At 37.9% G+C, this 23,548-nt stretch overlaps 1 protein-coding gene across 1 annotated transcript; it reads right to left on the bottom strand.

Annotated features, from left to right (window-relative positions):
• Positions 1–1,128: 1,128 nt before the first annotated feature.
• LOC111075656 (FUN14 domain-containing protein 2) lies at positions 1,129–22,397 on the bottom strand. Its single transcript, XM_022369094.1, has 3 exons — positions 22,242–22,397; positions 6,286–6,481; positions 1,129–1,413 (listed from the first exon to the last, which is right to left on the bottom strand). The coding sequence occupies exons 1-3, from the start codon at positions 22,334–22,336 to the stop codon at positions 1,231–1,233; spliced, it is 474 nt and encodes a 157-aa protein (XP_022224786.1). The 5' UTR covers positions 22,337–22,397; the 3' UTR covers positions 1,129–1,230.
• Positions 22,398–23,548: the final 1,151 nt, after the last annotated feature.

Here is a 23,548-nt window from a genome sequence, read left to right as displayed (position 1 = left end):
CATAAATAGGTGGCGGTCCTAATTTTTTGGCCTTGGGTGTTTGGGTGATCTCATCTTCATTTGGGACACTTAGTATCGCAAATCTATTGTTTGCTAGTGCCTTATGTGGCACAGTGTTCTCGGTTATTTTAGTTATTTTAGCTGCATTGTTGTTCTTCACATTTTGTGGGCTCAATTTTGTTTTGATTTGCACATAGCGATCGAGCCCAGTCTGAATTAACGCTCCGTTAGCATTTTTTGAACTTATTGGTTGGGAGAGTTGGGGCTTGTCGCAGTGGGTCGACAGTATCGGGCGCTGAGCAATTTCAGTGGTTGTTGTTGTGGTTGTTGTCGTTGTTGTGGTCGAAGACACAGTTTTGAGCGAGGGCATTGTACTAGTTGTTGTCGATATTAGCAAATCGCTGGTTAGGCAGTACGAGTCGGGGGATGGGCACTGAGCACTCCATGACCCACTTTGCAATGCAGGGGAGAGAGAGCGTGCTCTCTCCTCGTTCACTTGCAGTGATGCAGTTTTTGTTGGTACTGCTGCCTTTGGCGAGCGTATAGAGAAGTACGCGTTGTTTTTTGCTTGCGAGAGCCAACGCTCGTCTTGTTGTTGTTGCCGGGCTTGGCTCATTTTGGCTTTGGTTACAGTGCTTGTGCTCTTTACCGAGCTGGTGCTCTTAAACGTTGACATTTGTTCTTTTCTATTATTTCTATTAGTCTTTATTACTCGATTGGATGGTATTCATGGGCAGCACGATCACTAGTACCCATGCCTACCCCGAGCGCTTTTTCGCGAATTTAATTTATGATTAATCGCGATTAATTGATTTAATTGATTTTCACCGCGGAGCGATACAAAAATACGTCTGTAGTCGTTGACGGTTGACGCTTCTTTTTTACTTACAATCTTACTTACAACAAAAAAATGTTGTGCTTTCTTTAAAAATCTTGAAAGGTTTGCTGAAAAATACGTAGGTCAAAGCACATGGACATTAAGTCAGACTTTGGGGGGAGTGGTCTGGCTGCTTAAAGGTTAATGCTTGGAGCAGAGCTCATTTGTCTTTTAAATTTGTTGAAGCGACCTCAGTGGCTGGGTCAATACGTATCCCAAATAATGTTGTTCCCATAATAATTGCATAACGATTTTATTGCTACAAAGCATGTACTATTTTTTATTGTATTATATATGACTCAAAATATTAAACTTGAATGAAGTTAATTTTAGTGGTATATACTAAAAATTAATTAACCGGTTGCTATACCTAAGGCAACTCCACCAAAAAATGCTGCTGTAAAAATGTGAAGTTCATTTACTTTTGGGCCATCTTCATCGCCGATAAGTTTTGTGTACCACTTTCTAACTTTTTTACTATTGTTCTTTAACAAGCCCTCGGCTTTTACCATTTTGTCGTCGACATATCTTTCAGTCTGCAAATAAAAAAAAGTTATACTAAGGTGTTATAACATATGTATTATTAAAAAAAAAACAATGGGGAACGTTGTGAGGCGCGTCTAAAGCCGCGCTACTACTTTTCTACCCGGTAATCAAGTCAGATTTAAGAATATATTATCTGCTTTTGCTTCTATCTGCTTTTGCTACATCTGTCATGTGCACCTAAATCTCTCTCTCTCTCTTCTCACGCCTAGCTCGTTCTCCTCCTTCTCCTATTATGGGGCGAGAATTAACAACAGGCAGACCCCTGAGCCGTGTTGTAGCGTTGTAGTTTTTATAGAATTAAATGCAATGATGTGGCAATAACGTCACTATGCCAACCGACGATACGTTTTTTTTAGACGATAGTAGATTTCGAAGTGTCTTCTGCCTTTTCTGACGAGCCTCCCTTACAGCGGCTGACGAACGACGAGAAAGAGCAAAGCACCAGCAAGAGCATAATCAAAGGCCAAAAAATCGGTGATAAAGAGAGACGTTACATTAAGAGATATTACATATGCTCAACTGCTCTTTGTGCTGCCATGGCCGGCGCTTATCCGAACAGAGTGTGTGAAAGAGAAAGAAACAAATTTATTTCTTCAATCTGGTTATAATAATGATCCGATCTAAACCAGATTCGGCAATCTTATAGATAGTCATAGATAAACAAGACGGACTGAGAGAAGTACGGATGGACAGACATAGCTATATCGACTCGGCTATTGATGATGATCAAGAATATATATATATATACTTTATGGGGTCGGAAACGTTTCCTTCTCTGCGTTGCACAAATCTACTTTTACCACAAATACAATATAACCCTTAACTCCTCGAGTACGGGTATAAAAAACTGAGTTTAGCCCAAAACTCAAACGTAGTGTAAACAGGCTATTATATGTATATTCCGAGGACCGGGTATAAAAAGAGTAGTGATTTTTTTTCCGATATTCTCGTATCATCAAAATTGTAGACGCCACAGATTTTTGTTATTTGTGCAGGCCGTAAAGGGCTCTGCTCTTGATCTTTAAATATCGACTGAATCGACTCGAAAAATTTTTCAATTCAAAATATTTTTTTCAAACTAAATATACATATACAGCTATGCTTTAGTCAAAGCAAATTTTGAAAAGTGGCGAATTGACTGTCAAAATTGCAAAATTGGGTGCTCCTGTTATCAGAAAAAAAAATTTAACATACCATATAAATACAAATTTTGATAATTAGGCTGGCTCCGACTTTCACTTACTCTTGCTTATTACGTTTTCAGCCAAAAGTCATACTTTTCATTTCAAGGCGCTCTGACATTCGCAAAAAACAGGTTTATTTAATCCTGTACTATTAAGCACAAAATTTACTGATGTTATAGCCACACGTTAGTGCCAGCTCATACAATAAGGCCTCTGTTATGTTATGTTATCGATAACCAAATCGTGCTGGAACAGCTTCTCAGAGGTATTCCCGACAGTGATGGCATTTCCGCCTTTCTGCTTCGCAACTGCTTTGTGGCTTTTTGTGAACCTCTGAAAATGTTCTTTAAAAATTCTTTGGTAACGGGTCAGCTTGTTGGAAAGTGCAAAGCTGCCACTATTAATCCCGTTTTTAAGAGAGGTGCTAAGAATTGTATCACTAATAGTCAACACGACATTTAGGCTGTGGCCCAAAATGACTTTTTCTCCCGAAATTTTGACTTTAGAAACTCAGGAAAAGTCGAAAAAAAAAAATAATTTTTGGCATGTACTTTTAGTTTTAGATAGACGCAATTATTAGGCGTCGTTTAAGGTATTGTTTATTAGCTGTCAGCTTTTCAGAACTGCTAAGTTCTATGCAAGCAGATATAAGATACTTAAGTTATGTGAAAAATAGAATACCTCTGAAAAAAAACCATAAATAAAAATACCAGATTTTAAAAAGATCTTAAAAAAAAAAAATTAAACCATAAAAAAAAAAAGTACTACACAAATTTTAAAATCCCCAAATCTATCAGAAAAAGTCATTTTGGTCCACAGCCGAAAGAAAAAGTTAAATTTTGTTGAGTAGTGTTATAGACCAATTGCCAAACTCAGCAATGCTTCAAAACTTCTTGAGCGAATCATTGCCAAAAAGATCTCTTTCGTCATGAAGTCGTACATTAGCCCAAATCAGCACGGTTTTATGCCGGGTAGATCAACGACCACTAATTTGGTAGCCTTCAGCAATTTTTGAACACTTGCCTTAGAGGGCACTCTCAGGACAAAGTGGTGTACACTGACTTTGCTAAGGCTTTTGACAAAGTCTCCCACTGTGCCTAATTAGCCAAGCTGCATCGGTTGGGGATTCATTAGAGCCTGCTTAGTTGGTTAATTTCATATCTTGAGCAGCGAAAGTATGTTGTATTGGTAATAGATGACCTTCCGCTCTTGAAGCAGACGGAGTCACAAGACCTAGGTGTCTTGTTCGATTCAAAATATCCTATTATCGAACATTTGAACTTCATTTTGCCAAAAGCCTATGCTATGTTCGGCTTTGTTACGCGTAATTCATCCCAGCTTAAGGACCCATATACGAGGCTAAGTCTTTATTCATTTCTGGTGCGCTCGCGCCTTGAGTATGCTTCAGTGGTTTGGAACCCATTGGGGTCGTTCAAATTGCGCGTATCGAGAGATTGCAAAAGAAATTTTTGAAGTTTGCACTCCAGCCACTCCCTTCCATTGCCGTCCTATGAGTGCAGATGTCGCCACGTTTTTAGAGCATTAGAAAAAGAGACTCCTTTCATGTTGTGTGCGGGATTAAGTGAAAACCTTTTTGCTTCTGCGAAAAATATGTGTGGTGCGGTTTGGGAAGTTGAAAATTTGTTTGGTGCATTGTGAAAGCGCGCGTGGAGAGTTTTTGGCATTTTCTTTGTTAAAAACTGAGTTGTGGCTGTCTCCACAAGCTATGCAGACTACTCGTTGCTTACAGTATTTTGTGCATTGCACTGACGCCGAGTTTATGCAGTTCTTTTACAGAGACAGCAGCGGCAGTTTTCAGATTGGGTGGACTTCGTTTTTCTTTAAAGTTCAGATGTCTGGCTCGAGCTCGACCTTAGGAGTGGTTCTCGCTTTCTTGGCTAGAAAAAATAATATAATATTTGTTACTGCCTTGCTTTCCTTCTGAGCCAGAGTGACGTCCAGCTCTAAGCTTTTAAGTACCACTTACAGGCACTTGCTGCTTTATATTTGTTAGGTGTTTTAGTTTTTTTGGTGCTAATAGATATTTGGATATAACTCGGAATTGATCTTCAGTTTATGTTTAAAGTTTGGTTTCATGTTCGATTATTTTCCTTTTATTAAGAGGAATGACATTAAAAGTTCAAAAACTTTGTTAACTAGCGCGATGGAGCTATTCTCTGCTTTGGGGTCCTTATTTAGTTTCGGTAAGCTGATCGTTCGCATTACAACGAAAAAAAATTACAAAATCACCAACAATTTTAGTTTTCTGAATTTTCCTGATTTGAACATAGCGATTAAATCCGGTTTGCCTAGCCGGACCTTGTGTTTGCATGCTGTTTTTATTGCCGGAATTTGTTTTATTTTCTGTTTACATAGAATTTCGCGCTTGTGGGGCAGTACTTAATAGCACAGTCAATATTGTGCTCTTTGTGACGATCTCAGTAGTTAAGTGGGCCTTTGATCTTGTTGCTGCTGCCGAGTCACACTGTGAGGTCAGTGATGTTGGAGCTCCAGTAGGCAGAAAAGGTGAGCAAGAATACACTACCCGACACGATATTTCCTCAAGTAACCAAACCCACTTTTTCTGATAGGTTTGGAGCTTTGAAATCTATACTATAAGTTTGTGGAGCAAAATCTGTGTGTAAGCGGCTCCTCAACGCAGGCACCAAATTGCACGCTTATGATAGCCAGAGTATTGTTTTGTTTCTATACAAAAGCTTTTACTTTTCAATAAATAGGTTCCTCAAGAATTAAAATTTAATCAAAAAAATCACAAAGTCGGTATTAAATGGAATCAGCAGCCTATAGTAATAAACAAATGAATAATACCAATAAACCGCTTAAATCCCTCTCCCACTACCCTCTATTTTTTTGTGTATAGGTTCATTAATTAGGCGTCGTTTAAGGTATTGTTCATTTAAATCTATGGAGAGACGGTGGAGCTAAAATTCGTCAACCAAACCTAAAAAATGAAAAAAATTTACAAAAAATACCTTTTGGAAGGTTGCGGGCCCGACTGCCAATTGGGAATTGGGAACGCGATAAGGTACCAAATGTACAACCCTTTTTCATTTGCTTTGTGCACCTATACGCTCACGCTCACACAAGTTTTTACTTAGGTGCTATGTGAAATTCTTTCTAAAATCGCGAGCTCATTAGCAACCGTATTCAAATCGTAAAAATCTTGCGATAATATCAGAGCACGGTTCTTTGCGATTTGACTGTCGAATCGTAACTTTTTGTCATCATTCATTTTTAACATGATTGACTTCTGCAAAAAAATTGGTTGCTGTTGACTGACAGCCAAGAAAAATTATTATCCATTCTTGCTTATCAAAAAATGTTCCGCACAAATCTTTCTTATTTTATGCTCTTCAGCTGATTTTGCATGGATGGTGGATGGTAACAGTGTGAATCGGTGTTTCATATCTGTCAAAAATTTCCACCGTTCCCCGGATGAGCTCAGTGTGCAGAGGCTATTACACCCCCAAAACTCTGCTGGTAAACGCTTGTTTTAGAAGCGGGTGAAAATATATTGCCTTAATTCTTAAACAATAGCTTGAGCGAAGATAAAACGCCAAGAAAAGCCAACGTGGCCATACATCCCAGTAGGGAATACCGATGAAATTTTTAATGACCATATATGTACATGAATAAAAAAGTGTTTTTCAAATTTACCTTATCGACCCAAGTCATTTCACGCCCCAGAATTGAAGATTCCACTTTGTTTGCTATTGAAGCAAAACCTTTTGTCAGCCTGGGCCAGTTAACTTCGATAATTCCTTCTTGGTGCGCTATTTCCATTAAGATTATGCTCCCGCCAATCGCAAATGCTGCAAATTTTCCAATTTTCATGGTTGTAAACCCAGTGGCCCTTAAAAGTTATAAAAATAAAAAAGATGTTTAACACTTATTATAGCCTTACTTGAAGAGCTAAGGGGTATATTAGATCTGTGGTAAAAGTGGATGTTTGTAACGCAGAGAAGGAAACGTTTGCGACCCAATAAAGTATATATACAGGGGTGCCACAGAAATCACTTCCGCTGGCAATCACCGCAATTCCATTCTGCCGTGCCACACACCAATTTGGATTTTCGAAGTTAATGCAGTAATGCCACCTTTTTTAAGTCGAATTCGGAGAAATATATATAATATTAATTATATTGAAAGCATTCTGTTTTTCTTTAATTGAGCATTACAAAAAATAGCGAATTGCAGTAAAACTTCCTTTACGTCAAACGTGTGCATACTTTTTGCGCAAGCTGTGAAAACATTTGTAGTTCTACCAGGTGGCATCGCTTCAAAATGCCAAAAAAAAAAAACTAACAAAACCATTTCTACACGTTATTGCAATTGCATTTATTACAAAAACGCCTGTTCGGCTAAGTGCAGACCCATGGCAGCACAAATAGAAGCATAGCGATCATTATACCGAAAACTGGTAATTGTAATGAACTAAATTAGCAGTAGTTTGAGAAGACAATCACAAAAACCACATACGTATCGTCTGAACGTGAAAACGAGTCCGATACGCATCTGAGAACAGTGCTGCCGATTCCGCTTTTTTCCCGTCAAATCTGGCTTTTTTTGATGAACAACTGCGCGAATAGTTTGGCAATTGCGGGAAGCGGGACTTCTGGATTTTTTAGAATATTATTTGGCTTTTTTCCGCTTTTTTTTTTTATTTTTGCTATACTTGAATCAAAAAGTATGAGACTAGTCATATTTTTGTATCGATATTTGCAACTCCACCACTAGTTCTAAGAATATTATCATCTCTATACAATTCTACCATCCCTATGTGCGCGAAAGTGAATGTTAACGTATAACAATTTGTGAAATGCCTAAAGAATATAAGCAGAAGTGCCGCGATGCTTGGCTTGAAAGCGATGAATTTAAAGCTTGGGCAAGAAAGGACGATACTGATGAGCATAGGGTGTACTGCAGCTATTGCAAAATCACAATAATAGCCAAACTTAGTGATCTGCGGGCTCATGCGAAAACGAAGAAGCACACGAGTTCGACGACCGGCTTCACACAACAAAACAAAATAGATTTTGGAACTTTGCCTGTTAAAACTGTTGAGCAGGAAGCAGCGTTGTGTCTCTTTATTGCTCAACATGCATCCATGGCACAAGTTGATCATTTGGGCAACTTGTGCAACAAAAATTTTGAAGTTGGAGCTGCAGGACGAGTTAAGCTGCATCGAACGAAATGCACCAGCATCATTAAGAATGTTCTGGCGCGTCATTTTTTCGAAGACTTGTGCAGCGATATTGGGGACTCCAAATTCAGTCTCTTACTCGACGAATCAACAGATATCAGCGTCACAAAACTACGAAGACTGGGAAAATGCTGTTTCGATTATGATGTGCCCAAAAATTATCTTCGTTTGATTGGTACGACCAAGTCGTACGATTGCGAGCCTGAAGACAATTACTCTGAGTTAGACGAATTAATGGCGGTCTTACAGTAAAAACCCTATAAAATACTACAGAAATAAACAAATTTTTCTGTAATTTTTCAGCTTTTTTTTGTGTCTTGTATAAGAAGAAATGGCTTTTTTTCCTTATGAAAAGTTGGCAGCACTGTCTGAGAAGCCTGCGCTGCAAGGTTTGTATTCTAATATGTTGCCTTCGTAGTTCTTCGATGGCCAAAAGTCTCGCTAAAAGCATTTTTATTAAGTTTACCGTAAAGTTCAGATGTGTGTTTTTGTTTAACAGTTGATTGCTGTCCTGCATGGAGAGTTGCCAGACAACTGCTAGAGTTGCTGAGTACATTGTTTTGTTTGACTCGCACGATATGGGATGTTTTTTGCTTTAAAATTATAAAAGTACAGCTTTGAAAAATCAAATTTTTTATATCATAAAAGAAAAAAATTAAAAGCCAATGGTTTTAATATGATAAAATCAATAAAACTGCACAATGAACCCTATTCGAATTGAATCTTGAAAGGTGTCAACCCTAGCCTTAGTTCGAATTTGGTTTGTGACAATGCTAAGAAAAAAGGAAATCGCTCGGAATTCTGTGGCACGGCGGAAATTTTGAAGCGGAAATCCTCTGCGCGGTTTCCCATTTCACTAGTGATTTCTGTGGCACCCCTGATATTCTTCATCAGCATCAATAGCCGAGTCGATATAGCCATATCTGTCTGACAGATGACAGATGTAGCAAAAAAATGTAGAATATTTTAAATTTCTACATAAATCATAAGCTCACAAATTTATATTCTGAGTGAGTACGGGTAGACAATTAGAGTCGCGTCCACAGAAACGACTCACACGTTCCTTCCCGTTTTATTAATTTAATCAAGATTCACGATTATTAGATATTGTATTTTACTATTATCTGACGGACTGATATAGGTTTGATATGTTTGAACAACGGTCACACAAAAATATCACAAGCTAATACATGTAAAATTTTTTGTTTTATTGAAATATTTTTTACATTTTCTATATTTATTCGATTGAGAGTATTGGGCTATATGTAAGTATATTAGTTTTGTGGGGATGTGTAACACCCAGGAGAAAACGTTTCCGACCCCATAGAGTATATACATAAGGCTAGGCCAAACAATTTTTTTTTTCGAAATTCAAGCGGGACCCCGCCTAGTTTTGTTACCTTGGATTTAATAGTAACTTAAAGGGTCTTTTTTCTTTTTTTTTTTTAATTAAGAAAATAAAAAAAAAATTTGTTGCTGAATGAGTTGGATAACACTACTCGACAAAATCCAACTTTTTTTTTAAGGATCCAAACCGACTTTTTCTGATAGATATAGGACTTTTAACTTTTTTAAAGAATTATGGTTTTTTTCTCTGGCAGAACTTTTTTTTGAAGAATTTTTGGATTCTGGTATTTTTTTGTAAAGCTTTTTTCAGAGATAACGCTCCTTTTTTCACATTACTCTAATATCTTACGTCTGATTGTAAAGAACTTTGCCAATTTGAAAACATAATTAAAACAGCTACAAGGTTAGCCCAAGCACTTTGTGATTTTAGCTTAGCCTCTGGGAAATAAAAAGCATTGAAATGCAAAAATGTGATTTTTTTGCGATATTTTTAACAAAATTTTGACTTAAAAAACTCGGGAAAAGTCGAAAAAATATTATATCCTGTGACCTCTATTTTTTGTGTATAGGTGCATTAATTATGCGTCGTTTAAGGAATTGTTCATTAAAATATAGGGAAAAATTTTGGACCTAAAATTCGTTAAAAAGCTTTAATAAAAAAATAACAGATTTAAAAAATTCTTAAAAAAAACTTCCGACATAAAATAAAAATTACCATCAAACCATTTCTAAGCCCTAAATCTTTAAGAAAAAGTTGGTGTTGTTCCTTGAGGGAAACTCGTGTCGAGTAGTCTTATTGGTGAAATCTATTGCATATATGTATATTGATACCATTCATATCGTCATTAATCAGTTATTGGCAGTATAAACCTGCACAAGTTTTTGCGAGATATTTATCTAAATATATCAACCTCAGCTAAACTTCTTTTCACCAATCGTTAATTTTTTTAAGAGTAACTAAATAAAACGAGAAGGAACGTGTGAGTCACTTCTAAGGACGCGAGCTTATAATTTTTAGAATTTTAGAATTAAAAAAAATTTTTACCTATACATTTTTTTGCTACATCTGTTATCTACATCTACAATGTACATTCTACATCTCCTCCGCTAGAGGGCGCTCGCGTACATAACGAGGCAGAGTGTGCGAGCGAGAAAGAGAATGAGTAGCGGGTCTCTGTCAGGAGGGGGCGGGGGAAGGAACTGAAAATGAACTTCATCATTCTGGCTATAATTATGATCCGATCTGATTCAGATTCGGCAGTCTGGTAGATAAAGGAATGCATGCCAAGAATTATTTTTCTTTCGACTTTTCCAAAGTTTTGAAAGTCAAATTTCAAAACAAAATTATGAAAATTTTAATTTCAAAGCTTAATATCTTTCAGGCGTTAAGCTGCAGATGCAAAGTGTCCGATTTATAGCTGCATTTGTCAGCTTTTCAGAACTGCAAAGTTCTATGCAACCAAATATAAGATACTTAAGCTATGTGAAAAATTTGTACCTCTGAAAAAAACCATGAAAAAAATACCAGAGTTCAAAAATTCTTTTAAAAAAAATTACACCATAAAAAAAAAATAAAGTACTACACAAATTTGTAAATCCCTAAATCTATCAGAAAAAGTCATTTTGGTCCACAGCCTAAAGAATAAGTTCAATTTTGTTGAGTAGTGCTATCAATATGAACTAGTTTCTAAGTTTCAAAATTATTTGAAAAAACCGACATATTAAACTTTTCTTTTAATATATATTTAACCAAAAGTGTATTTTCCTGTCGTGGTAGCAACCCCCAAACATTTAACTAAAAATTTGCAAAAAATTGTATAATTTTATTAAATAACATAAAAACAGAATTGGGGGTGTCCATCGAAAAAAAAAAAATGTTTTCCCAGCCTAATGTATGTACATATATTTTTTATCAGCATCAATAGCCGAGTCAATAAAGCCATGTCTGTCTGTCTGTCCGTCCGTTACACAGTGGTCGTAAGTAATAAACAAATAAATAATACAAATAAACCGCTTAAATCCCTCTCCCACTACCCTCGCGACCAACAGACCATCGAAAATTAATTTTAAAAAAACTGAAATTATTTTTCTTTGCTTTTGACTATTTTATTAAAGTTAAAAAATTTAAGATAAATAAAATGTAATGAATTTAAATTAATTTAAACGAGAAGAAACGTGTGAGTCGCTTCTGGGGACGCGACTCTGCTTATACCCGTACTCAGTCAGAATATACAGGGGTATACAGAAATCACTAGTGAAATGGGAAACCGCGCAGAGGATTTCCGCTTCAAAATTTCCGCTTCAAAATTTCCGCCGTGCCACAGAATTCCGAGCGATTTCCTTTTTTCTTAGCATTGTCACAAACCAAATTCGAACTAAGGCTAGGGTTGACACCTTTCAAGATTCAATTCGAATAGGGTTCATTGTGCAGTTTTATTGATTTTATCATATTAAAACAATTGGTTTTTAATTTTTTTCTTTTATGATATAAAATAATTTTTTTTATACCCGTATATTACGGGTATATTAGATTTGTGGTAAAAGTGGATGTGTGCAACGCAGAGAAGGAAACGTTTCCGACCCCATAAAGTATATATATTCTTGATCAGCATCAATAGCCGAGTCGATATAGCCATGTCTGTCTGTCTGTCTTGATGAGCGCCTGGATCTCAGAGACTATAAGAGCTAGAGAAACCAAATTTGGTTTCCAGACTCATGTGATATCACTGCCCCGCACCGCCCACTTCCGCCCACACAAAGGACGAAAATCTGTGGCAGGCACAGTTTTAAAGATACGATAAAACTAAAAACGCAGTATCGTAGAGAATGCCCATATCTACCAGATTGCCGAATCTGAATCAGATCGGATAATCATTATAGCCAGAATGAAGAAATTAATTTTCAGTTGCTTCCCCTGCCTCCTCCAGCCGACGACCAAGCAACTCATTTTCCTTCTCGCTCGCACACTCTGCCGCGTTCAGTGCGCGAGCAACCCCTAGCGGAGGAGATGTAGAATCTAAATGGTACATGTACAATCTACATGTTAGATGTAGATGAGATGTAGATAAAAAATGTAGCAAAAATATGTAAAATGTAAAAATTCTAAAAAATCATGCTCAAAAATGTATATACTGACTGAGTACGGGTATAAGTAGAGTCGCGTCCCCAGAAGCGACTCACACGTTCCTTCTCGTTTTTTTTATTATTACGGGATTTTATTTATTGAATCTTTCCTATTAGAGACTTACGACAAGTATACAAATCTTAGCCTAATATATTTATTTAACTAATTACACTTAATTACTTAGAGTACGTCCCTAGCTAAGTATTATTGCTGGGTGGGGAGATCTCTTCGCCGGAGTCGTGTATGGCTAGTGTGCCAAGTTAAAGACTGCGCAAGTCTATTAGGATGGGCTTGAAGCTTGGCCTGGTACTTTGCAATTTCATCTTTAACTGATCCTACATTTAAGTCTTTATGGATATTTTCATTCCGTATGTACCATGGTGCCCCAGTGATATTTCTTAGTATCTTCGATTGAGCTCTCTGGATTATTTCTAAATTACTAACGCAAGCATTTCCCCATAGCTCGGAGCCGTATGTCCAGATGGGTTTGAGAACTGCATTGTACAAAAGTACTTTGTACTCCAGTTTTAGTGGTGAACGGGTGTTTATTAGCCAATGTAGATTACTAGCTTTAAATTTAAGTAGATTTCTCTTCGCTTCGATGTGTTTACGCCAAGTAAGCCTTCTATCCAGATGAATACCAAGGTATGTTACTTCGGTGGTTTGTGGAATGTTGATATTGTTCAGACATAATGGAGGGCAAGTTTGTCTGTTTAACGTGAAGGTGACATGCTTGCACTTTTGCTCATTTGCATGTATCCGCCAGTCTGCTAGCCATTTTTCTAAGGCCACGAGATGAGATGATAAGTTTTCCGTTGCCCTTCTTGGGCACTTGGAGCGACTTAATATGGCAGTATCATCAGCAAATGTCGAAGTTGTTGTTAGGCTGTTTGTCGGTAGATCTGCTGTGAATATGATATACAGTGTCGGTCCAAGCACGCTGCCTTGCGGTACACCATCTTCAATTGGATGATATTCAGAGAGGAAATCTTTGCATCGTACTGCGAAACTTCTTTGCTGTAGGTATGACTCCAATATTCCATGGATGTTCTGTGGAAGTAATATTTTGATTTTGTGGATTAAGCCATCTAACCAAACGCAGTCGAGATCCTGGGCGACATCCAGAAAAACAGCGGAGCAATACTCCCGTCTTTCAAATGCATTTCGTATCTCAGAGGTTATACGGTTTACTTGTTCAATGGTTCCGTGTTTTTCGCGAAATCCAAATTGGTGAGTCGGGATGGCACCGTTGATGTGTAGGTGTTGTTTGATACGATTCAGGAGCAGCTTTTCAAATATCTTTGATAGGCAAGGCAGTAGGCTGATAGGTCTATATGATGATGGCTTGGACTTGTCTTTTCCGTCTGTCATTGTGATGACTGATTTCCTCCATTTTTGAGGATAATAGCCCCATTTCATCATTCTGTTGAATATCACAGTAAGGAAATACACTGCACAGCTCGGCAATTCTATGATCATTTTAGGGGAGATGAAATCGTGGCCCGGTGCTTTCTTTTGCTTTGAGATTTGGTCTTTAATGACCCTTGTGACTTCTCCTGATTGGAATATGATAGGCGGAGTAGCTTCGGGATTGTTGGTTGGTGGGAGCACAAAGCTATTTTTTGCTGGGTGTGGTTTGAAGACGTTTTCTAGATGGACGTTGTTGCTGCGAGCCCACTCTCCTGCTTGTGTACGCAAAGGTGATTCACTCTCGATTAGTGGGCATACGCTTGATTTTGCTTTCCACAGTGGGAAACGTTTACTAGTTGGGGAGAGTTGCTCCATATAGGATATTTGAGCTCGGTTTTTTTCATCTTCTAGGGCTCTGCGTAGTAGGTGGTTGGCTGTTTTTAGCCGCTCTTTCGAGGCAGGTGATCTGTGTGCTTGCCACTCTCGGCGAAGCCTTCTTTTATCGCGTAGCAGCACTTCAATGTGCCCAGAAATACGACTGCTGTTGGAAAGTTTATTAGGTGCTAACATTGGTGTTGAGTGTTTTGCCGCCAGTGACTTTGAGGATACCAATGCTTCGACTGACCTATCAATGTCATCTTTAAAATTAATATTTGGGCAGCTATCAATATAAGAGCTTATGTACTTCCTGTATTTGAGCCAATCTGTTTTGCTAGAAGTTAGAAAGTGTGGGATTTCCGAAAGCTCTGGATGGTCGTAAAGGTGAAGTAGAATGGGCGAGTGATCCGATGATAGATCTGTTAAGTGATCTACATTAATCTGAGCCTGCAGCACCCTTCTTGTAACTGCAAAATCAATCAAGTCGGGTTGCTTGTTTGGATCTGTGGACCAATATGTGGGCTTGCCCGGAGAGATAAAGTCTAGCTTGTTTCGTGGCGTTATTATAGCGTTATATAGCTGTTTTCCTTTCGGTTTGGTAAGTCTAGATCCCCAATGGGTGTGCTTGGCATTGTAGTCACCAGCTGCTATAAATCGGTCACCTAGTAGGTCGAAGAATGTTACAAATTCTGTTTCGGAAATGCAGAAGCGTGGTGGGCAGTATACTGCGGCTAGGTTTAGGTAGCCGCTCTGAATTTCAATATGAATTGCTGTTGCCTATAGATAAGGTGTAGCAAATGAAGGCAATACATAATGCCTAATGTGATTCTTGATCAGAACGCCAGTACCTCTATGTGCCTTACCATCTGGATGATTTGTCGTATAGAAGTTATAGCCATCGAGGTGAAAATAGTTTTTATTTGTTAGGTGAGTCTCTGATATGAGCATGGCGTCAATGTCGTGTTGAGCGAGGAACTGTAAGAGCTCGCATTTGTGCTGAGAAATGCCATTTGCATTCCAGAAACATATATTTAGACAGGACATTTAAACAGATTTCTGTTTGATTAGGAGATCCAGGAGGAGATTTTGGTTGCGCATAAGCTCCTGCATCGTTTGTTGTATTGCTACCATTGTATTTGTTATAGTTACCAGCATTGACTCAATTCCACTAGGCAATTGGGATGGATTAGCAGGGGTATGTTGGGCAGAGATTTCTGGGATCTGATTTGATGCCTGATTCTGCATTATTTCAGCTGTGGTTGGTTGAAGTGTCGGCTTAGAGACTGAGGAGTACGACCCGTTGTTGTAACTTAACGCCTGAGCAAAAGAAACTCCTGGAGTCGTAGTTGATGATATATGGGGTAAGTTTTGTCGGACGACCGGGTTTCGAGCTGCAGTTATTTGTTGATTTAGGAGATTTTTCAATTCTTTATAGACAGGGCAACTTCTATAGTTGGCAGTATGGTTTCCCCCACAGTTGCTAAATTTTTGGGCAGATGGGTCCTCCTTATTTACGGGGCACGCCTCAGTGAGATGAACATCACCACATGCCACGCAGACTGCCCGTAGAGTGAAATAGGTTTTCGTGTGTCCATATTCCTGGCAATTTGTGCATTGGACCGGTCCATTTCGTTTGTGGTTCCTCAACGGTGATTCTACGGTGCAGTAGATATTAAAGCTTGTATATTGGATGAACTTCATTTTTACTTATATGCATACTTTCAGGTGTCAGTTCTACTTTGAGCATTGGCTGGGGAATTTTATTTCTATTTATTATGTTCATAGCCATTTTGACTTCGAAGCCCTTATCGTTAAGTCCATCTATTATCTCATTAATTGGGACTGTTGGTTCGATTCCTTTGATAACCACTTGTAATCCTTTGCTACTTTTAAGTTGTTAGGTGTAGTAATTCATTTTTTCATTTTCGAGGTATTTCGCAACTGATCGATAGTTTTGTTCGTCATTGACTTGTATTTTTGTTTCATTTATGTTACCCGTTTTTAATGACGTCACATAGAATGTGTTTGCGCCAATTGTATCAGTTATTTTTTTGACCAGTTCAGCACAATTTGCCTGTCGAACATAAATAGGTGGCGGTCTTAATTTTTTGGCCTTGGGTGTTTGGGCGATCTCATCTTCATTTGGGACACTTAATGTCGCAAATCTATTGTTTGCTAGTGCCTTATGTGGCACAGTGTTCTCGGTTATTTTAGTTATTTTAGCTGCATTGTTATTCTTCACATTTTGTGGGCTCAATTTTTTTTTGATTTGCACATAGCGATTGAGCCCAGTCTGAATTAACGCTCCGTTAGGAGAGGTGGGGCTTGTCGCAGCAGGTCGACAGTATCGGGCGCTGAGCAATTGCAGTGGTTGCTGTTGTGGTTCTTGTCGTTGTTGTGGTCGAAGACACAGTTTTGAGCGAGGGCATTGTACTATGTAGTTGTTGTCGATATTAGCAAATCGCTGGTTAGGCAGTACGAGTCGGGGGATGGGCACTGAGCACTCCATGACCCACTTTGCAATGCAGGGGAGAGAGAGCGTGCTCTCCTCGTTCACTTGCAGTAATGCAGTTTTTGTTGGTACTGCTGCCTTTGGCGAGCGTATAGAGAAGTACGCGTTGTTTTTTGCTTGCGAGAGCCGACGCTCGTCTTGTTGTTGTTGCCGGGCTTGGCTCATTTTGGCTTTGGTTACAGTGCTTGTGCTCTTTACCGAGCTGGTGCTCTTATACGTTGACATTTATTCTTTTCTATTATTTCTATTAATCTTTATTATACGATTGGATGGTATTCATGGACAGCACGATCACTAGTACCCATGCCTACCCCGAGCGCTTTTTCGCGAATTAATTTATGATTAATCACGATTAATTGATTTTCACGGCGCAGCGATACAAAAATACGTCTGAAGTCGTTGACGGTTGACGGTATAAAATAATATATTTTCAAAGCTGTACTTTTATAATTTCAAAGCAAAAAAACATCCCATATCGTGCGAGTCAAACAAGACAATGTACTCGGCAACTCTAGCAGCTGTCTGGCAACTCTCCGTGCATGGTAGCAATCATCTGTTCAAAAAAAAGAACAGACAGCTGAATTTTCGGGAAACTTAATAAAAATGCTTTTACCGAGACTGTTGGCCAACTACGGAGGCAACATATTAGAATACAAACCTTGCAGCGCAGGCTTCTCAGATGCGTATCGGACTCGTTTTCACGGTCAGACGATACGTATGTGGTTTTTGTGATTGTCTTCTCAAACTACTGCTAATTTAGTTCATTACAATTACCAGTTTTTGGTATAATGATCACTAAGCCTTTTTTTGTGCTGCCATGGGTCTCCACTTAGCCAAACAGGGGTTTTTGACATAAATACAATGGCAATAATGTGTAGAAATGTTTTGTTAGTTCTGTTTTGACATTTTGATTCGATGCCACCTGGTAGAACTACAAATGACTACAAATGTTTTCACAAATTGCACAAAAAGTATGCACACGTTTGACGTAAAGGAAGTTTTACTGCAATGAGCTATTTTTTGTAATGCTTAATTAAAGAACAACAGAATGCTTTCAATATAATTAATATTAAAGGTGGCCACCTCGCTCTACAGCGGATTGAGAGCGGAATCGATAAGTGAAAATTCTGTCAGCGGATTGAAAGGGATTTACTAAAATGCTTACTTTATTAACTCAACATGTGTAAAGTTAAATTATTTGGATGAGTATTAACCACCAATTAAACAACCTTTATGGGAAAGTAAGATTCGAATCGTTTTAGGTGTGTTTTATGGGTGTATTTAATTAAATCGCTGGATAAATTGTGAGCGATTTTGATACCGCTGAAAAATCTGTGTGTGGCACGGCGGAATGGAATTGAGGTGATTTTCCAGCGGAAGTGATTTCTGTGTCACCCCTGATACATTTTTGATTTAAAAAAAAAATGTACATATTACATTTTTTTGCTTCATCTGTTATCTACATCTACATATATTATGTATATTCTACATCTAACATGTAGATTCTACATGTACCATTTAGATTCTACATATGCTACGCAAGAGGGCGCTCGCGTACATAACGAGGAAGAGTGTGCGAGCGAGAAAGAGAATGAGTAGCGGGTCTCTTGCTCAAGTAAGCGGGGGAAGCAACTGAAAATTAATTTCTTCATTTTGGCTATAATTATGATCCGATCTGATTCAGATTCGGCAATCTGCTAGATATGGGCATTATCTACGATACTGCAGAAGAGCATGGCTATATCGACTCGGCTATTGATGCTGATCAAGAATATACATATATACTTTTTGTGGTCGAAAACGTTTCCTTCTCTGCGTTGCACACATCCACTTTTACCACAAATACAATATACCCCTTAACTCTTCTTTAAGTTTGGGTATAAAAAAGAGAAGTTGATAAATTCAAAAAAAAAAAATGTTTGAATATTATTCAACTAAATCAAAAACTGTTTTCATAAAATGGATTTATTTTTATATGGTAATTTACGTTGACCAGTGATCAGAGGATCTAAGCTCAAAAGTAATCGGTTAAACAAGTAATGATTTGTAACGTCCATATTCCTTGACTCCGCAGCTTCTTCAGAGAGCTCTCCGATTGAAACTAATACATATTGAATAACATCGGGAGCGTCAATTAAAACTTTATGGACGGACGGAGGAAGATAATACCAGGAATACTTGGATGTTAGTTCCCTCGGAGTATCTAGCGCAAATTTTCTAGTTTTTTCCACATTAATTTTTTACCCTGATAATTAGGCTTACGGAATTGTTGCACAATGGCCGTTATTTTGGCAGATAAATAGGCATCATTGAAAAATGTTCTTGCAGAGTTTCCACCCAGTTTTTAAGAAACTCGCACTGAATATTTTCTTTCCTTCTCGGAAATCGAAATTTATCTTCTAATTCAAGCTTCTGATTTGAAGCCTAAAAGAAACGTGAAGAAAATATTCAAAAAAATCGAATGAAGGCATGTAATGGAGTTGAAATTATCTTTGCCATTCTGAAAAGCAAATAAATGTAGCTATATATTTGAAAAAAATACTATGTGGTTTTAGCAAAGTTTCTATAACACAACAAGATGCCTCACGAGGAAGTTAAAAATGTATGAATGCAGCACAATTTTTTAAAGCAATCTAACTCCACACTTGCGTATATGTGCATGCGCTACACAAAATGTATTCTATTTTTACTATAATTTCGTTTTTACTCGGGCTTACGGTCAGCTCGATTTCACACATGTGTATGTTTGTGTTGCCAAGTTCAATTCTAAGGTGATGAGTTTTTTTGCGGGATCTCTTGATTTTAAAATCAAACATACTTAATAATGAATACCATGAATAAAATCACTGTGGACGGCAGTCCACGTAGTGACGATGAGCACCGGAAAGTGTGCGCAAGGAGACTACTATACATGGTCCGATCTTAAACGAGAAGGAACGTTTGAGTCGCTTCTGGGGACGCGACTCTACTTATACCCGTACTCAGTCAGTATATACATTTTTGAGCTTTTTATTTAGAATTAAAAAAAAATTTTTTTGCTACATCTGCTATCTACATCTACATATACAATGTATATTCTACATCTAAAATGCAGATTGTACATTTTCCATTTAGATTCTACATCTCCTCCGCTAGGGGTTGCTCGCGCACTGAACGCTGCAGAGTGTGCGAGCGAGAAGGAAAATGAGTTGCGTTGTCGTTTGCAGGAGGGGGCAGGGGAAGCAACTGAAAATTAATTTTTGTTGCTACATCTGTTATCTACATATACATCTACAATGTATATTCTACATCTAACATGTAGATTATACATGTACCATTTAGATTTTACATCTCCTCCGCTAGGGGTTGCTCGCGCACTGAACGCAGTAGAGTGTGCGAGCGAGAAAGAGAATGAGTAGTAAGTCCCTGGAGGAGGAGGCGGGGGAAGCAACTAAAAATTAATTTCTTAATTCTGGCTATAATTATGAACCGATCTGATTCAGATTCGGCAATCTGGTAGATATGGGCATTCTCTACGATACTGCGTTTTTAGTTTTATCGTATCTCTTTAAAAATGTGCCTGCCACAGATTTTCGTCCTTTGTGGTGGCGGAAGGGGGCGGGGCGAAATTTTGAAATACACTTGTAGCAGTGTGATATCACATGAGTCTGGAAACCAAATTTGGTTGCCCTAGCTCTTATAGTCTCTGAGATCTAGGCGCTCAACAAGACGGACAGACAGACAGACAGACAGACGGACAGACAGACATGGCTATATCGACTCGGCTATTGACGCTGATCAAGAATATATATACTTTATGGGGTCGGAAACGTTTCCTTCTCTGCGTTACACACATCCACTTTTACCACAAATCTACTATACCCCTTAACTCTTTTTTGAGTACGGGTATAAAAATGATGTACAAAAATGATATATCGAAAGAAATTTAAATCAACTTTCACCGAGTGTGGCTTGAACTTGCAGCTTCGCTTTTCAGTCGGCCAGTTCGACCGCTGCGAAACGGGCTTAGGAGGGCTTTGATTCCTTTGTTGCGGCAGAACATACGAAAAAAAGCACTCGTACAAACAAGCGCTCAATCACGAACAACACAACGCACACAAAAAAAAAACCGAAAATCCACGCTAAAAATTTCGAGTGCTTTTATCAGTAGGGTCATAACGGATCTTGTTGTGTTATAGAATCTTTGGTATCAGCTTATCGTCTGGGAAATCTGAAGGTTTCACATGAAAAATTTATGTTTTGCTGCGTTATTTTTTTCAAAATTTTTACTTTAAAAACTGTAGATTCAACACGTCCTCCGCCATTCAGTCTATAATAATGATCCGATCTAACAAAGATTCGGTAATCTAGTAGATATAGTCATTTTCTGCGATACTGCTTTTTCAGTTTTTTTCGTATCTTCAAAATTGTGGACGTCAAAGATTTTCGTCCTTTGTGGGGCCGGAAGGGAGCAGGACAAAATTTTGAAGTACGTAACAGTGTGATATCACACGACTAGCTCTTATAGTGTCGGAAAACTAGGCGCTCATCGGGTCGGACAGACAGATATGGCTATATCGACTTAGCTATTGATGCTGATTAAGAATATACATACATACTTTATGTTGTCGGAAACGTTTTCTTATTTCCGTTACGCACATCTACTTCGACCACAAATCTAATATACCACGAGTACGGTGATAAAAGTAGCTCAATAGTCCTAATTGACCAAAATAAATGTAGTTGCGCTGCTGTGTGTAAGGAAAAGAAAAAGACTAAAGCAAAGTATCAAGCACCGCGGAATCGAAAAATTCCTGTCAAACTCCATATAAAAAAAACTGTGGCAGGAATTTTTCGTTTACGTTTTCCAGGAGTGTGTATCTAGCAACACGAGCGGAATCCACAGATTTATATCGATAGTTGCCTATGTATGGGGACTGAGAGAACAGCTCACACCCAGCTCAGGAATATATGTTCAACAGTTATTCCTGCAGTGAATGGTGCTGTAGGAAAAAACCTCCGCAAAACTAAAAAGAGAGATGAAAATTATTCTTTTTTGTTTTGCAACAATATACATATGCCGCCACCAACACAATCCCTTCATCATCAGAGTGCATTTTTTTTTTAATTTTAGCAGAATTTTACAGTTGGCACTGTTTACAAAACACAGCTGATGCATCAACCCTGTTTTAGCTATGTTCCACACCCTCACGGAATAACTAGAAAATTCATGGCAGGAATTTTCCGTGGTGCTGGAGACAGGCCTTAAAGAAAATCCCCTGCAATGAAAATATATTGTTCCGTTAAAAATTCGGGTAATTCGAATGTCTTCGGCTATACCGTCCCTTTCATTTCGTTTCGGGCATACAACTGAAAACTGTGAAATGCAACACACACTCGAATATATAAAAACTCAATTCATTGCGTGCGTAGCACTCACTCAACTCAATTCGAATGAATTCTATGGGACTTGTGTTTTGTACATACATATGCACATGAGAATCACAAGTAAAAGCAGCGGAATGAAGCCATTGGGCAAGTTTGAAATAGTCGAAGTTGCGAGTGAAGTCGGAATCGGACTAAGAATGTCGAGAGCAGAATCGAATAAAAATTAAACTTATTGTAATTTTTAAAACTCTGTATGTTTATGCGCCACGTACCATCCTGAGGTAACTCCAATTAGCAACTGCGAGTAAGCAGACTGATGACTAATATTATTAAAAGTGTTTTTTAAAATTTTCGAATAGTCATCCATTTTGGATATTATGTATATGGAATTTTTTTTTGTCGATTTATTGAAAATTATAATTAGATACTGTGTGACCAGACAAAGCCTTTGGTAGATTACAAGATAAAAAGGGTATTTCCGTATATTCCTAATGTCACCGATAGCCTTTTCACACTGTCGACCATTCACCATTAATTTCTGGGCTGGTCCGTAAGAATTTGCCCCTCCGAAAATTTCCCAGTTATTCCAAATAATTGACATGCACAACGAATAAACGGAATTCACTACGAAAATGTTACCAATGACAGACAGCAAAATAAGAAAAACAACAACACAACTGTTTCCTTTTTTTCTTTTAGAATTACTAAAACTTGAAGAAGAAGAAAATCATAGGTATTCTGATTAATGAATATATGTATATGCTTTTTATTCCTATGAATTATAATTCTACAGCAATTTGAAGTGAAAGAGTTGAGTTCTGGATTATTAATAACACTACCCGACAAGATTTTTCCTCAAGGAACAAAACCAACTTTTTCTTAAAGATTTGGGGCTTAGAAATGGTTTGATGATATATTTTTTTTTCTATGGCAGAACTTTTTTTTGAAGAATTTTCTGAATCTGGTATTTTTTCTTTAAGCTTTTTTCAGAGGTAGCGCTTGTTTTTTTCATATAACTGTAGTATCTTACGTCTGGTTGTAAAGAACTTTGCTATTTTGAAAAGATAATTGAAACAGCTAGAAGTTAAGCGCAAACACTTTGTAATTAGAGCTTACCGTCTGGAAATATAAAGCATTGAAATGCAAAAATGATGATTTTTGTGCGGTATTTTTTACGAAACTCAGGAAAAGTCGAAAAAAATTATATCTTGTGTCCTCTATTTTTTTGTGTATAGGTGCGTTAATATGGCGTCGTTTAAGGTATCGCTCATTAAAATCTATGGAGAGACTTTGGAGCTAAAATTCGTTAACCAAACCTAAAATATGGAAAAAATGAACAAAAAATACCTTTTGGAAGGTTGCGGGCCCAACTGCCGATTGGGAACAAAGGAACGCGATCAGGTACCAAATGTACAACCCTTGTTCGTTTGTTAAGGGGTATATTAGATTTGTGGTAAAAGTGGATGTGTGTAACGCAGAGAAGGAAACGTTTCCGACCCCATAAAGTATATATATTCTTGATCAGCATCAATAGCCGAGTCGATGGAGCCATGTCTGTCTGTCTGTCCGTCCGTCTGTC

Source organism: Drosophila obscura, unplaced genomic scaffold, assembly GCF_018151105.1.
Source record: "Drosophila obscura isolate BZ-5 IFL unplaced genomic scaffold, ASM1815110v1 contig_193, whole genome shotgun sequence".
NCBI classification, from domain to species: domain Eukaryota; kingdom Metazoa; phylum Arthropoda; class Insecta; order Diptera; family Drosophilidae; genus Drosophila; species Drosophila obscura.
This window is presented reverse-complemented; position numbering and strand designations above follow the sequence as displayed.